This window comes from Cyanistes caeruleus, chromosome 15 (assembly GCF_971803275.1).
Source record: "Cyanistes caeruleus chromosome 15, bCyaCae1.hap1.1, whole genome shotgun sequence".
NCBI classification, from domain to species: Eukaryota; Metazoa; Chordata; class Aves; order Passeriformes; family Paridae; genus Cyanistes; species Cyanistes caeruleus.
The window spans coordinates 17,853,662-17,868,639 of NC_141715.1; the positions used below are offsets into that span (position 1 = coordinate 17,853,662).

The window sequence follows — 14,978 nt, forward strand, 5'->3', positions numbered from 1 at the left end:
AAACACAAAAACCCAGGGAAGGAAAGAATAACAATCATGTCTGGACCTGCCAGGCCACAGACACCCAGGTGGAAGCCCCCTGGTCTCAGCATCTGAGCACAGGAAGGCCATGCCCAGCAGCAGAGATGTCCCAGGCAGGAGGGCATTTAGGTGCCTCCCTGGGCCCAGGGCTCCCGATTCCCCCAGCACAAGCCACCCCAGGATTCCCAGGGCCAGAGCAGCTCCCAGACCCCAGGCAGGGATCTTGGCAGCAGGCATCCCCATCTCTGTCCAGGCACCAACAGCAGCCATTCCTCTTTTCCCTTCCTAAATCACTTTCCATGAACACATTTTTCACCTGCACTTATTGTAATAAAGTATCCAAATCTGTGGAAAAGCAAAGCAAAAGCAGCTCTGCAAGGGAGGAGAGGAGAGAACAAAACAGAGTCCTAAGGAAAGGAAGAGATACATAAAAATACTCCTAAAGATCTGGGGAGTAGCTTTACAGATCCAAAATAATGATTTTCAGTCCCAGGGGAGTCTCTCTCTTGAGCTCACCTGCCACGGCAGAGGGAGATATCCCCTGGCCCTGCTGTAAGCTCGGTGCTATCAGCTTACAGCAAAAGCAAAAACTCAGTGTGGCTGCCCGAGCCCCCCAGTGCTGCTCATCCTCCCCAAGCCTCCTGCCACGCTCAGCAGTCAGTCCCACACCAGCTGCATCCCACATCCGAGCCACACCCGCAGAGCTCAGGCACGGCCAATCCTTCGCCCGTTCTGCTCTTTTCTTTCCCTCCTTGCTGTTCTATAAGCACAACTAATTCTAAGTTTGAGCAGGAATTCCTCCTGTGAATCCCAGCACACTCCCAACCCAGCACGTCTCAGAACCCCACACTGCTCCAAGCCCTGCACCCCTCGCCTCCACCCAGCTTTGCACTTTTCAGGCATAATAAGGAAAGCAAAACCAAAATACAATACAACCACCACACTGCATCCAATTAAAATCTGAATCTCATGGTTCAGGCACTCTCCTCAAAAATGTCATTGTCCATCTCTGCTCCTCTGAAGCACCTCACACATCTCTAGAGCTTTGGAAAAGCAAACTGCACTCATGCAGGGTGCAGAGCAAAGCCCCCAGGCAGCTCTCCTCTGCTGCCCCTTGCCACAGCACACCCAGAAAACCAAGCCCCCAAACACTGCAGCAGCTCACCTTTGTGTCAGCCTTGCTGGGGTAAGAATCTGGAAACAGCTTTGCAAATCCTCCTGCTTTGAGGGCATTTCTCTTTGTGGCAGAGAATCTGTCTCAGCCTCCAAAGGGCTGGGGACTTCCAGTGAGAAGCCAAGGCAGAGAGAGCCCGGGGCAGGCAGCCCAGAGTGGGGCACAGCAGCACATCCCCATCCGTGTAGGAGCAAGAGCCACACCTACACTCACCCAGCTAAGCCGAGCCTCCCTGTCCCATGGGAGAGCCCCAGCACACATCAGCCCAAGCACCAGCCCACCCTCACTTGGCTCCCCTGCTCCAGCCCAGGCAGCTGCTCCAGCGAGTCTCCTCTTCCTCCACAAGCCCAAGCTCCCCAAAGTTCAGGAGGCAGAAGCAGGATATACAGGGCAGATTCAGGACACAACACTTCACAGTCTGGTGCAATGAGTCAGCAGTAGGGAATAAAAATCCCTCGTGGCAAGCCACATGCTTGTTTCCTGGAGAGCAAGGGCATTTGAAACTGGAACAAACGATTTCATGTGCAGCAGGACCCTGCCCCTGCAGGCTGCAGGCCAGCAGAGCCACACCACCAGGAGCTGCATCCACCACCGTGAGTCCAGCACAGCATGGAGCCAGAGCCAGGGAACATCCCATCAACTCCAGCCCACAATGCCATGCACTTCCACTTTGCTGAACTCCTCTGTCCATTAGCTCAGGCTTTGCTGATGCAGTTTCTCTGGTCTTCTCACTGCCTAGTCCCTGTAACCAAGGGAGGTGCAGTCTGAAAAATCAACAGAGAGCTGCCCAGCCTTCCACAGACCACGTTTGCCATATTCTGTCCTTCTCAGCGTGGCTTCTCACCCCTCGTGGAGCAGGGGGCAGGCGCTGGTGCAGGGATGCTGCGCTGAGGATGTGGTGTTCCAATCCAGGCTGAGCAGAGGGGGCAGGCACAGGATCACCCAGCCTGGGGGCTTTGGACCCCATCAAGTCTTGGCATGCAGGGTTTGACCACGAGGAGGAAGCAGCCCTGCCCCATCCCACAGCGCTCCAGGAGCAAGGTGGGGATGCTCAAAGCTCCATCCCTGGCAGCACACACATTGTGCCCCCCGAGGAGGCAAAGGCAGCTGGGTGCCCATCTGCAGGGAGGGCAGACATGAGGATAACCTTGTTGTGACATAGAGTCCAGCACCCTGCCTTTGCTGCTGTCTCCGGGAGGGCAGGGCAGGCAGGGAGCTGTGGCTCTACAGCTGCTGCACACCCGCAGAAAGAGGGGCCAGGCAAGGCGAGCTGGGCGAGCTGTGACCGGGACCTCCTTCGGCTTCTCCACAGTGAATCCCCAGAGCCATTTGGTGGCACTCACACCCAGCTTGTCCCAGGGAGGATGGCTATGGAGCAGAGGGGAGGGAGCTGCTCAGCAGGCTCACGCCTCTGACATGTGCTGCGTGTGGCTTCGCCAGACCGCAGGATCTGGCTCACTGAACGTGTGGAAGCAACACTTCTCCGTGTCTTGCTTTACAAAGCCCCAAACAATAACTGTCTGTCGCTGCACAGGAGCTTAGGAGAAACATAAGTTGCTGTTGGCATGGCACACAGCAGCCTTCCTCTTACACAACACCAGCAGATGTGAAAATAGCCCAGTACTGCTTTGTGCATTCCTCTGACCTCCTGTTTGCTTCTGGATCAGATTCCAAAGCTGGATCTTAACCTACAAGAGCCATAAAAGCAAAGGATTTGGCCCTATCAGGGACCTCTCCATAATCTAAGACAGATGCAGTCCATGTAGGAGAACACGGCGAGGTTTATCAGGCAGGGAAGAGGCTGAGGCAGGACCACCCTCTGCTCTGCAGCACAGCCAGGGCAGCCCATGCTGGTATCTCCTGTGCTCTGCCTGCCCAGGCACTCGAGGTGGCTCAGGGACAGAAGAGCTGGAAGCTCTTGCAAACCAGGGCAGGGCTCAGAACCTCAGATCCTACTGCTGAACTTACACTGAAGCTGCCTGCAGCCTCCACCTGCTCTGGCAGAGGAGGCCATCTGAGGTCCCATGTCCCCAGACTTGTTATACTCAGGATCACTGGTGCTGCCAGAGCCAGCACAGCACAGCACAATCCCCTCCAAGCCTGCAAGGTGCTTCTGGGGTTTCTCACCTGCTGGAAGAACAGAGATTGACTCCAAAGCCAAACCCAAAAGCACTCTGGGCCATACAGAACAAAAAAGCACACAGAAGAGAAATTGTTCCTGGAAGTGTGAAAAGGTAGGGGAATAAAATGAAGAATGCTAAAGGCATGTGATAGAGGGAGAGCTCAGTAACCATCAGCGAAAGGGCATCCCTAAGAACAACCTGCATAAATAAATTAATGTCTCCAGGGTGTGTGAGGGTATCCAGTGTCCCTGCTTTGGAACTGCAGCAACCCCAGCGGCTTCCTAAGAGGCAAGAGAAGAAAACAGGACAGGGGCATTGTTGTCACAGGGGAAGGGACTGGTGAATGGCCTGTCCTCCAGGCAGCCCTGTGAGGTCCAGGGCTACTCCCAGGGCTGTGCTGCACCCACACTCCAGCAGTGCTCCCCTCTGTACAGCATGTGTTAGTCCCTGTGCTCCTCGGTAGAAATGTCACACGATGGCAAAGCCCTGGAGCAGTCTGACTCATCCAGAGGTCTGAATCCTGCTCCTAATCATGACCATCCAACCTGTCTGTGACCAGGGCTGGGGAACACCTTCCTGTGCTGCCACAACCTGCCCACAGCAGATGCTACACCTGCTCCATCACCCACTGGCGGCTGCAGGGTGGCCTTGGGGTCTGTGAAAAAGCTTTTGGCCAGAGCTGAGCCCCCAGCAGAGAACTGCAGCAGCTCACACATCATTACACCACAGCCCTCGCACACGAGGGGCCACCAGGACACACAGATCACGCCCAAACCAGGCTGCTGTGTCCCACAATCCCCCCAGCCCCACACTCGCTGGAAGGATTGCTCTCTCTGCACGCAGAGCCATGGGCACTGGGCAGCAGCAGAGCAGAGTAATTCTAAGACCAGCACATGGGACAAGCTGCAGATCACGGCTTGAACGCAGGGCAAAAGGCAGCCTTAGAATATAATCCACTTCAGGAGCTCTTAAATCTCCCCAGTACAACACAGAGCCCTTTAAGCAAAACTAAACAACTTCCTTTAGACCAAATAAATATTAAACCTAAGTGATGCATTAATTTACTCCAGTTCACCAAAGGCTAACTTCTACCCAAACTGATCATTATTAAATAAATCCTATAATCCCTCACTCCCATTCAGGCTCAAAACATGTAATCCCATGAATAAACCCAGAAAAAAAGTGTAACAAAATGGGCAATAAAAACTTACAGCATTCACATCTTTTCATCTACCATTAATACTGTAAACACTCACTCGAAGGCCCTCGAGTATGACTAATCTAATGTTTTGGCTCCCCACAGCAATCGCCAAAGGAGCTCCGCTCTGTGTGTGACACCCAGCGAGCTCCGCCGCCCCTCCAGCCGCAGCCAGGACACCTCCACAGAGCCCAGCGCGGCCATCCCACCTCACAGCCCCCAAAATGCTGCAAAATCAGCACGAAAGGGAGCAAGTATGGTTTTAATAGCACCAGAGCACAGAGCTTTCTTCTTCTTTTTTTTTTCTTTTCTTTTTTTTTTTTATTATTTTATTGCTTTGGAAGCCTGCAAGCTCCAACTGTATAAATGCCAATAACTTTGTTTTAAGGCTGCTGAAGTAAGAGATCAGATTTTAGCAAGTGCTTTCCAGGCAGCTAGCCAAACTTTTTCTGATTCACTAAAAGCACCGAAGGGAGGGGGAGAGGAAGGGGGCTGGAGGGCTGATTAACTTCAGTTACCGCACAAGCGCAAAAAGCCCTCTCCCCGCAGCAAAGGGTTCCGGCGCTGCGAGCGCTGCGCAGCCTGTGATTCCTCGGCCTGAAAAAAACGCTCCGAGAAGCAGAGCAAACACCTTCCAACCGCAGGGCAATTTACAGCTGCGGATCCTCTCCTGCTGGGGAGGCTGCTCCACCAGGGGAGGCTCTGCTGGTGTCGGGTTCGAGCTGCACTTTTTGGAGGGGATGAGGAGAAAAATGTGATGGGGATTTTTTGGATGGGCGGGAGAGCAGGAGATGGGGCTGGTTCGGGTTTCAGCTTGGGCAGAGGGCTGGAGCCCTCTCTCCAAGGCTGCGCTCGTCCAGGACCATCCCGTGCTCCGCTGGGGATCCGGAGAGGGTGAGCAGGTGCAATCCCGGCCAAAGCACAACTCAGGGCCAAGGGTGGCACAAGTGTCCCCGGGCCCCGGCGGGAGGGTGGCTGGAGCCAGCGGAGAAGCGGCACCTGCTCTGCCCGGCCCCGCAGGTGGGTCTGCTCCAGCTGCCCAGCTGAAAGCCCTGTGGTCCCCGTGGCCACGGGGACAGCTGCCATCCCCAGGCCGCGGGCACCGGGGCAGCAGAGCCCCGCTCAGGGTGTTGCTCATTCCTGCCGAGGCAGGATCAAAGGCTGGAGCGGACTTGGACGGCGTTCTACTGAATAATGGGAAGGGAGCACGCAGCCTCCTTCTCTTGGCTAGGAAAACCTGTGTTTTTCAAAGCATCAGTTTTTGGGAGTGAGTTCCCGAAGAGGGGAAGAGAAAAAAAAAAAAAAATAGAAAAGAGGCGGAGGGGGGGGCGGGGGGGGCGGGAAGAAAGGGAAAAAAGGGCGAGCAGGAGAGCGCCTGCTCTTCCAAGGCAAGTGCATCAATCAACACACTGCAAGGAGAGTCCAGCACTCCCTCTCACATCATTAGCCAGGCTAATGCACTCCAGAGGATCCCGCTAGGGCAGGCTACCGGCGCACCGGCTGCACCCCTGCCCGCAGCGGCGGCCGAGCACAGCGGCACGGAACGGGAGCTGAGCGCAGGGGAAGCCCCGGTCCAGGGCAAATGACACTCCAGCATCTGGTGCGGGGCTCGCTTTAATATAGCGATAAAAACTAAAGGGAAACAAGTGAAAGCCCCAGCCAAAGCTGCCTGGCACTCCAGGTCAGCACGCCGCCTTTGTTTCTATTTTACAACCAAAAGCGAGAGAGAGGACAGAAAGGGCACGTACCTGTACCTGAAAGCACAGCAGCAGGAAATGTAAACATCTGGAGAGGAGAAAAAAAAAAAAGCAACAAAAGATCAAATGATGCGGTAGAATTATTAAAGTTGGGGATTTTTTCTTTTTTTTTTCTCTTTGTTTTTGTTTGCAATTTTTTAAAGGGCTCAGAGCGATGCTCTGCTTATAGAAAGGCTCAGGTCCCCATTACCACCTAGGTGCAAGGAAAATGCAAGCGGAGCCTCCAGAATAAAACTTTAAAACAATTAAAAATATTTTTAAAAATTAAAAAACAAAACAAAACCAAACCCCTATTTAGAAATATGCCATAATCCTTACAGGCAAGTGCAGGCTGAGAGCAGTGAATACATCGCTGGGCGAGGAGCGGCTGGCCGGCGGCTGGTCGCTAGCGGAGCGCAGTCCCCCGCCGCCGCGCTGACATGGGAGCGATCCGGCCGGCGAGCTCCGATCCGCGCTGCTCCGCGCCGCTCCGCGCCGCCGGGAACTTGTGGTACCGCCCGCTCTGCCTCCGCCGAGTGACTCGTCAGGCATCAGCTCTCCTCTCCCCCTGTCTCTCCTCCTCCTCCTCCTCTCCCTCTCTCCGCCTTTGGGGGGATGAAGGTGCTTATTGTCAGTAACTTCCGATCATCAGCAAGTGCCCCCCCGCGTCCCCCCGGGCCGGGCCAGCCCCGCCGGGCGGATGGAGCCTCTCGGCCGCCGCCGCGCCCCGCTCGGGGCTCCGCTCCGCGCTCCGGGCGGGCGGCATAGCGCGGAGCGGAGCGGAGCGGAGCGGGGCGGGACCCGCCCGGGCGGGCCCGGCGCTGGCACCGCCTGCGCGGAGCGGGCACCGCCCGGCCCGAGCGCTTCTTACGAGTGAGGGACGGGCTCGGGCTCCCCCGAGCCCTCCCCGGCCCGACGGAGGGATGCGGGGCCTCGGAGCCCCCGGGCCGGCCGCCCCTCGCCGCGGCGCGTGTGGCGGCGGTGCCCGGGCTCCGTGCGCCCTTCGCTCCGAGGGGCCGGAGCGCGTCCCGTGCCCGCCGAGCCCCGGCCGGGGGCAGCGGCCCCGGCAGCCCCGGAGCGGCCCCTCCCGGGCCGGGACAGCCGCGGCCCGGTCCGTGGGTCGGCACCGCTCCCGGTGGGGTCAGAGCACCGGGCACCCGCGCCGCTCCCCGCTCCGCACGGCTCGCCTGCCCTCCAGCGGCCGCTCCGCCGCCCCGCAGCCCGGAGACAGCCCCGAGGCTTCATCCGCCCCGGCTTTGGGGGCTTTTGGTTTGGGGGTTTGCTTTAGGTTAGGAAAAAAAATTCACACGCTGACAGCTGACTCTTTCCTCTTGTCTGAAAGCTCGTTTATAGCAGACAAAATGCCAGGAACCGTTAACCTCCACACGTAGCCGAACTCTCCAAAGAGCGCCCAACGTCAGTTAACACCTTATTAAGTGAGAACATAACCATAGCTCAGAACTCTCGAGCTTTCCAAATTCTCCATCCGAGTAACAGTGTGCACCAGCGCAGCGTGTCGGGCCCAGCTGCTCCCACTTCTGCAGGGACCGAGGTGCTTGCTCCCCCGGCACTGTCAGCCACAAACCAAGGAGCATCTTTAATCCCTGGAGTTCATCACTGGGGAGCCTTCAGGTATCAAGTCACAGGGTTTTTTGGCCCATAGTTTCAGGCCAAAGAGGCACAGGAAACATTAAGTTTTAAAACAGTGATCAAAGAAAGTCCTTATTATAAGGACTATAAAACCTCCAGCACTAACACATCTGTGATGTATCTAACAGACTTCACACTTCTGGTCTTATGGATCTGCAAGCTTTAAAAAAACCCAAAACTCCAAGCTGCTGTCAATTGCCGATGTCACCAGCCTCAGAGGCCCCATGCATCCCTGTCCTGGCAGTCCCACGGCACCTTGCCACAGCTGAAACCTGTTTTCACACATGGCCAAGAACATCAGAGCCACCATCCTGAGTCCTATGAGTTGAGCTCACCAAGATGCCTACACTGGAACAATAGAGAATCTCGGGACTCACAAGATCACAGTATTTGGCTTAGATTTGAAAATATTCCATATATCTGTAATCATCACTGATACCTCATTTCTTGGAAGCAGTTTGGGTGGCAGAAGCCCAGCCTGTGCCATTGTATGCTAGTGGGTGCTGCTCAGTCCCACAGGAAAGGGACTCACAGCGCAGGGTCATGCCCAACATTTGCACATGCACCAGCTATCTGCTGCCCAATGCACACAGGAGTTCTGCAAAGCCAGAGGCAGTAACTCCTCCAAAATCCTCACAGTCACCTGTGGACGTGAGCTTTGACTGCTCCACAGGCTTTTCACCATGGCAGCCCCATCACCTGCCTCCAAGAAAAGGCTCCTCAGACAGTGACCAATGGCTCTGCCCAACACCAGAGCTGGCCCAGGGCCACTGCACCTGGCTGGAAGCAGAACAGCTAGAAAAGGCATTTGTGAAGCTGCTGCTAACATTTATCATTTTAATTGCCCCAACAGCAGGTAAAATGACAGCAGCTAGAGCAGAGCTGTGAGCCACGCATGGAAAAACTCATCCCAGATGACACTGGCCCAGACCATGCTGAGGAGCCACATGCTGGCAGCACATCTGTCCCCACAGCCATGACCCAAAGGACCTGGATCCACACAGCCCAGGAGGAACTGGACACCTCAAACTGCAAGAGCTGCCAGGGCAACACCAGGGGTTGTTTTAAAGAGGGCACATGGGGATTTTCTTCTTTCAATTGTTTAATTTGTAATCACACAAGTTCTTTATTTAAATTTGATCTTTTCTTTGTGCCTCAGTAGTCTGGCAAAACCCCTTAATCTTTAATATCCAAATAGTTACCTGGAGAACAACACCAATATTGGGTGAATCTCAGACTACCTGTCTTGCACAACACAGATGGGCACAGAATAGAGGCAGCTCATGTGTGTCTGAAAAAATAGAAATATCATTTAGCTGCATGCTGTTATGAAAACATGTGAGAGTGCATATATATATATATATCTGATATTAAAAGCTCCACACCCAAACCTGTTGGTCCACTGCTGAAGGCTCCTGTGTGATCAGATTCCCAGCACAAATCCAGCCAGAGCAGCCGATGCCCACTGGAAAACCTTTGTTTATTTTTCTTCAGCACGCTCAGGGTGTGAAGGCTGGTGCAGCACGTTCCTGAGAGCCTGATGTTCTCAACACTTCATAGAGCCAGACAGGGCCAGGTAGGAGCGTGCAGGACCCCCTGGGAGCTCCTGGGGTTACTGCCTTCCACTCACCCTTGCAAATGCCTGAATTAAGGCTGTGTCCCCGGTGGCTTATTGGATTAGTGACTGCCCTTCAGCAGCTCAAATCAAAGTCTGAGCAGCCTGACCTTTCCCTTGCAGGGCAGTGAAGGTGCCCCTGGTGAAATGAGCTTCCTTCGCCCTGCTCCACTGGTCCATGTCCCATGAGCAGCAGGCATTTCATAGAGCATGGAGCCCATTCAATGGGGCCATGGACTTAAGAGCATGCTTCAGTGGGAAGCCTTCCCACCCCGGACACCCCTTTGGAATGTGAAAGAGAAGCCAGCAGGAACGGCCGGGATCTGGCCCTGCTGCATCTGGCACATTGAGATTTAAATGAAAATGAAAAACCTGGGCTGATGTTTTACAAAGACCAAGTTCAGCTCTACATCCCAGCCCTGCTGCTGGTGAGCAAATCCCTGGGTGGTTTGCTCATGCCATCTGCGTCTCCAGCCTTGGGTTGTTCGTCTATGCAAACTATTCCCTACAGAAAATCCAAAAGGAGAGGCTGTCTGAATTTGAAAGCCTTGGTAAAAGGAAAGACAACTTTCAGAGTGGCTGAGGTGCATGTTCTGTCTTTATCCAGTTTACACACATAAAGACAACTTCATCCCAAGGAAAGGAATGCTTCTGCCATATAGTCTGAACAGACAGGGAAGGAGGGGATGCTCTACAGTTACTGCCATTTGACAGAAGAGCCATTTCAAAACAACCCTGAACTTTCCAGGAGGACAGAACTTCAGCCTCAGCTCCACCACATTCAGGCACAGTCTTGCAGAAGAACAAGAAGATGGTGAAGAACAGTCAGAACTTGGATTCAGCCATCACAGCCTGGAGTTCTTGGCAACAGAGGGAACAGCAGCATCCTTCCAGCTCTTGACCACAGGGATGTCTCGTGGCCCCTTGCAGAGGGAGCCCAGCATGCTACAAGCCCTTATTCTGATGTGTATCATTACTTTATAAGAGAAAAGAAACCCAAGAGAAGCAAGCATTATTCAGCAGGCAGGGTTTCAGAGTTCACAAAGGTTTTGCTCGACTGGAACACCCCTTGGATTTCAATGGGATTTGGGGACTGAAACCTCCAATTCCTCTAAAAGCTCCAGCATAGTCATAAACAAATCCCAGTGCTTTAGCAGCAGGGCAGTGAGGTGAAGGAAATCCCGAACAATGATGGATGCCTCAAGCTAAGGGCAGACAGTGGGTCGGTTCAATACCCTGCTCTCCTGGGTATCCAGCCCCTCACCAGTGCCCAGGGCTCCTCAGCCAGAGCCTGTCCCCACCCTGTGTCCCCCAGGCTGGCCACTCTGTTCTAGAGTGTGTCACAGGGTGGACATACATGGGCTCTCCTTGATCCCAGTGCCCAGGAGCACTGCAGCTCCCCTCTGAAAGCACGTGGCTGTTGCTAGAATGCTTCTGAAGGGAGCAAGAACAGGCCAACCTCTGCAGACAACCCTACACAAACCAGTGGGAAATTCCACTTTTCAGCCTTTGCAGTGCATTAAATCTTAGGGCTTGGCTCCTTGGATTTATAGTCTTCTTTGGTTTCACTTTTCTCTAAAAAAAAAAAAAATAAAAAAAAATCACAAGCTGTTAAGCTTCAAAACTTAGTATTTCCTTAACTTGGAGCTTTTCAGCTCAACAGCTCTTAAACATAAACCTGTTTGACTGAAGGCTCCTGAATGAGGCTGTCTCCAGCAAGTCACCATCTCCAGCCCTGTCTGGGATGAGCAATCCCTCCCTGCAGCACCACCCTGGGCTCCTGCCCTCTGCCCCAGCCACTGGCTCAGGGCAGGACCTCACACATCGTGCATGAGCACCCATGTCCCCACAGCTGGCAGTGCCACTGCAGGGGCAGCTCAGGGCTGATGCAGGCACTGACTGGTGACATCACTGTCCTCAGTGAATGAGTGACCCTGGAGGAACAAGGGGTGGGCTGTGAGACAGGACAGTTTCTGAAAACAGCGCTGGAAAACCTGTTTCCACTAATCTTTCTGAAGAGGAACTGTAGTCACACTTTGCATCAGAGCAAGAATTCAAAAAATATCACATGGGTGGATTTTCACAAAAATATATTGGAACATGCCATTTTTTTGGAAAACCAATGTCACAAATCAGTAAAGAGATGTCTCTGGAAGTGCCGTTCTCCTGGGGCAGGCACAAGCGTCTCCAGCAAGCAGAGCTCCACCCATGGGGAGCTGGAGCAGCAGGGCTTTCATCAGCATTCTCCACCACGGTCACAGCTGGGCTCTCAGGCACACTGCCAAGCAACCCAGAAAGGGGACAGATTCATGCTGGAGCACCATGTTTGCAGTGGTGTCTGAGCTTTTCCTAGAGACCAGGGAAGGGTCCTGGCAGTGGCTAGGGAAGACTGGAGTAGGAACTGAAAAGATCAGAAGACTTAAAAGTCTGAAGAACAGTGAAGGACTGAGCAAGAAGGTTGTGGCAAGATGTAGAATTGGGAAGGAGTTGGAAAAAACTCCTTTCCTAGAACCATGAAACTAGAGAGAACAAGTAGAAGCATCTCTCCTAATTCAAGACACTGAAGATGAAGCCAAGATCCCTCAATCTCGCTGTCCTATGCTCTCTGGAGATCACAAGGACTGGCTGGATGCCCTGCACTTAGAGTGGTCCCATGGCATGCCCTTAGCTACAGCCATTTATTTTCCATGTAGAAAATTGGAAGAAAAGGCTTGAAAGTACAAGAAAAATATTTAAGGAACAGGGAGGAATGTTCTTGACACCAGAGGTGCCCTTACTATTAAATGAAAAGCTTTACTCATTAGCTGTAGCTGTGCACTGCTGTTGGTGTCCTCACACACATTTACACCCAGGGAACAGCTCTACACCTGGACTGCAGCAGTGTCCAGGTAATATTCACTGCCTCAAAATAGCACCATGAGGGCTGCTAGGAGCCTTTCATCAAGGACACCCCTGGGAAAATAGCAGTTATAAGCTTTGGAACAAATGTAAGGAACAGTGGGAAGAGTTTCATGAACAGGCATGGTTAAAGGTGGCTGCAGTAGTGAAATGCCAAATACCTCAACAGCTACAATAAACCTTCAAATCTCCCTGCAATTATTACTCATTAAAAAAAACCAAAACAAAACCAATGTAAAACCTAAGGCTTAATTTGAAAATGGGCAAGGGAAACTGTTTTCTCCTAAACGCAGTAAGTCAACAGACTTGGATGGGGCTCAGCAGGCTTCAGGCCCCAACAATTGTTGTGTAAAACTGCAGGACCCTTCTAACAAAATTGCCTTCAATTAAAACAAAGACTGTTTCTAGCACTAGCATAAACTCATCACTTGAGGTGAATCAGGTGCATCAACTCTGAGTGGCCTCGCTCTGTTCCCTCTCTCTGTCATTTGCAGTTCAAGCAGGATGGTGGCCATGCCTTCATCCTGGACAAAGCTCTGGGCAGCAGCACACAGCGCTGGCACAGCCAGCTCAGTGTGGGTGGGCCCTGCCAAGCATCCCTCCCAGGCCCTTCCCTTTTCCCATTCTCACTTTTTCCCCTCGGCCACCTTTTTCCCCCTTCTTTTATTCCTTGCCCTTTCTTGCTTGTTTTCTCCAGGATCCTTTTCCCATAGAGGCTCTTATGGCTTGGTCAGGGAGAGGTGACAGAAGTGGTGGAAGGAGAGAAGGAAGTTTTTTAAGAAACGAGAAGAGCAAAAGTCATCTTCATACAACTGAAGAGAGCACATATCTTAATTAACATTTGATATATTTGATTGATTTACTTGGCTCCAGTTAGGCACTGCTTAAAACCCAGTAAGACAAAAGGCCAGCCACTCAAGAGCTGCTCCAACACAACACACAGCTGTTCCCAGAAATGTCTATGCAGGTAAACCAGCCAGCAGGGTATTCCTGTGCTCCCTGCAAACAGAAGAACAAGCCTGGCCCCTTCAGGCACACCTGCAAGTCCAACATCACCTCTGTACCCCACCCCACATGCTCAGCTCTCCTTGTTCACATTGAGAACCAGGCTCAGACAAAGCAATCCTTAATAAATACCAGATCACAAAACCTCCAAACCTCACTCAACACAACCAATTGCACTTGCTGCTGCTTGCCAGAACCTACTGCCCACTAGCCAAGGGCAGGCATAAAGGCACTGTGCTCCATCCAACACTGAGCTCCAAACCACCCCATTCCTTGCAGCTTTTTCTGACATTTCTAAGTAGGATCCAGTCTTTAACACCGTTTTGGGAAAACAGTGAGGAGAGTAAGGACCTGGGTGCTGGTTCCCAGAGAGGGAAGGCAAAGTTGAGTTTGGCTGCTAGTCAGTAACGGCACACGCGAAAGAGACAGGACATGGCTTGGGGTATCTGGGTAGGAGCATGAACTTAGCCCCTGAGGGACTGTCTGGGTGGCAAGGAGCCCAGAACCGCCACCCATCCTGGCCCTGTTTTCCATTACCTCAGCCCACACACACTCCCACCCTCCTGCCAGCCATGCTCCAGTTGCTTCTTTGCAAAGGCTGCAACAATTGCTGAGCACAGGCAAAATAAGAGCCTCACACTCCTCACAGCCTCTGGACTCTGAAAAGCCACTCTGGCAGGTTTGCTGGATCACAGGAGCAAACAGAAGCACAGGACAGACAGAGCTAAGGTGGCCACAAGCACTTCTCTCCAGCATCCCTAGGAATAAGGCCCAGACCGAAGCTCCTGAGAGGACAGTACCACCTCTTCTGCAGTGAGATGCTAAGGGACACCAGAGACTTGGAGACCAACTAGATCCACATGGAACAGCTCTATCAGAAGCCAGCCCTGCAAGGTCACACACACACACACACACACACTCATGGGGTGGCCTCCCCTTTGTCCCACACAGGGAGACACCAGCTACCTGCTCACTGTAAGGAATGAAACACGTACAGAAGGAAATACACATGGAAAAAGCCAGAGCACATTCTGCAACAGAAAAGACAGCAGTAGGAGAAATTCACCTACAAAGGCAAGGTGAAGGCACCGCTAGCTGGAGAGGCATTTCACCATCCTGTAAAGGAAGTGGTTTTCCCATCACAGAGTGAGGAAATATCAATGCATTTGTGGCTCTAGAGCTCCATGCTCTCAAATAAGCCATCCTCAAGGACCAGGATCATACAGAAGCTTAGAACCCTCAACACAGCTATCAAAACACTCCAGAGCTTTGTTGCCATCATTACCATGGCAAGAACATGTTTCAACTCTGCAGAAAGTCAAGAGCCTACAAAAACCTACATCTAATATTTGTCTTTTCAACAGGTATTTTCACATCTGAGCTTTTTTTAAAATTCACCTTTGAGGCTCTGTTCAAAACGCAAGAACTGGCAGCTGCACGTGAATATCCAAGAGGATACAGCTGCATCCAGAGTCATCAGATGGCCAGTCCCAAAAGGAGCCAGGGCTTGGAGATGTGACCAGCACAAGAGCAGGGGTAGGGACAAGGCCCCAAGGCA

The 14,978-nt window shown here is 52.8% G+C and overlaps 1 protein-coding gene and 1 long non-coding RNA gene across 2 annotated transcripts in view; one reads left to right on the forward strand and one right to left on the reverse strand.

The window, feature by feature from the left end:
- The window catches only part of FGF18 (fibroblast growth factor 18), a 64,013-nt gene extending 57,165 nt beyond the window's left edge, over positions 1-6,848 (reverse strand). Inside the window, exons 1-2 of the mRNA XM_086851230.1 lie at positions 6,592-6,848; positions 6,265-6,301 (exon numbers count right to left, since the gene is read on the reverse strand). Coding sequence (XP_086707356.1) covers positions 6,265-6,301; positions 6,592-6,623 — 69 coding nt within the window. The 5' untranslated portion in view covers positions 6,624-6,848. The remainder of the gene's footprint in view (positions 1-6,264; positions 6,302-6,591) is intronic.
- An 824-nt stretch (positions 6,849-7,672) lies between these two features.
- Positions 7,673-11,126, forward strand: LOC147650457 (uncharacterized). Its single transcript, XR_015276627.1, has 3 exons — positions 7,673-7,884; positions 8,756-9,478; positions 9,641-11,126. It is a non-coding gene; the product is annotated as an uncharacterized LOC147650457 (long non-coding RNA).
- Positions 11,127-14,978: the final 3,852 nt, after the last annotated feature.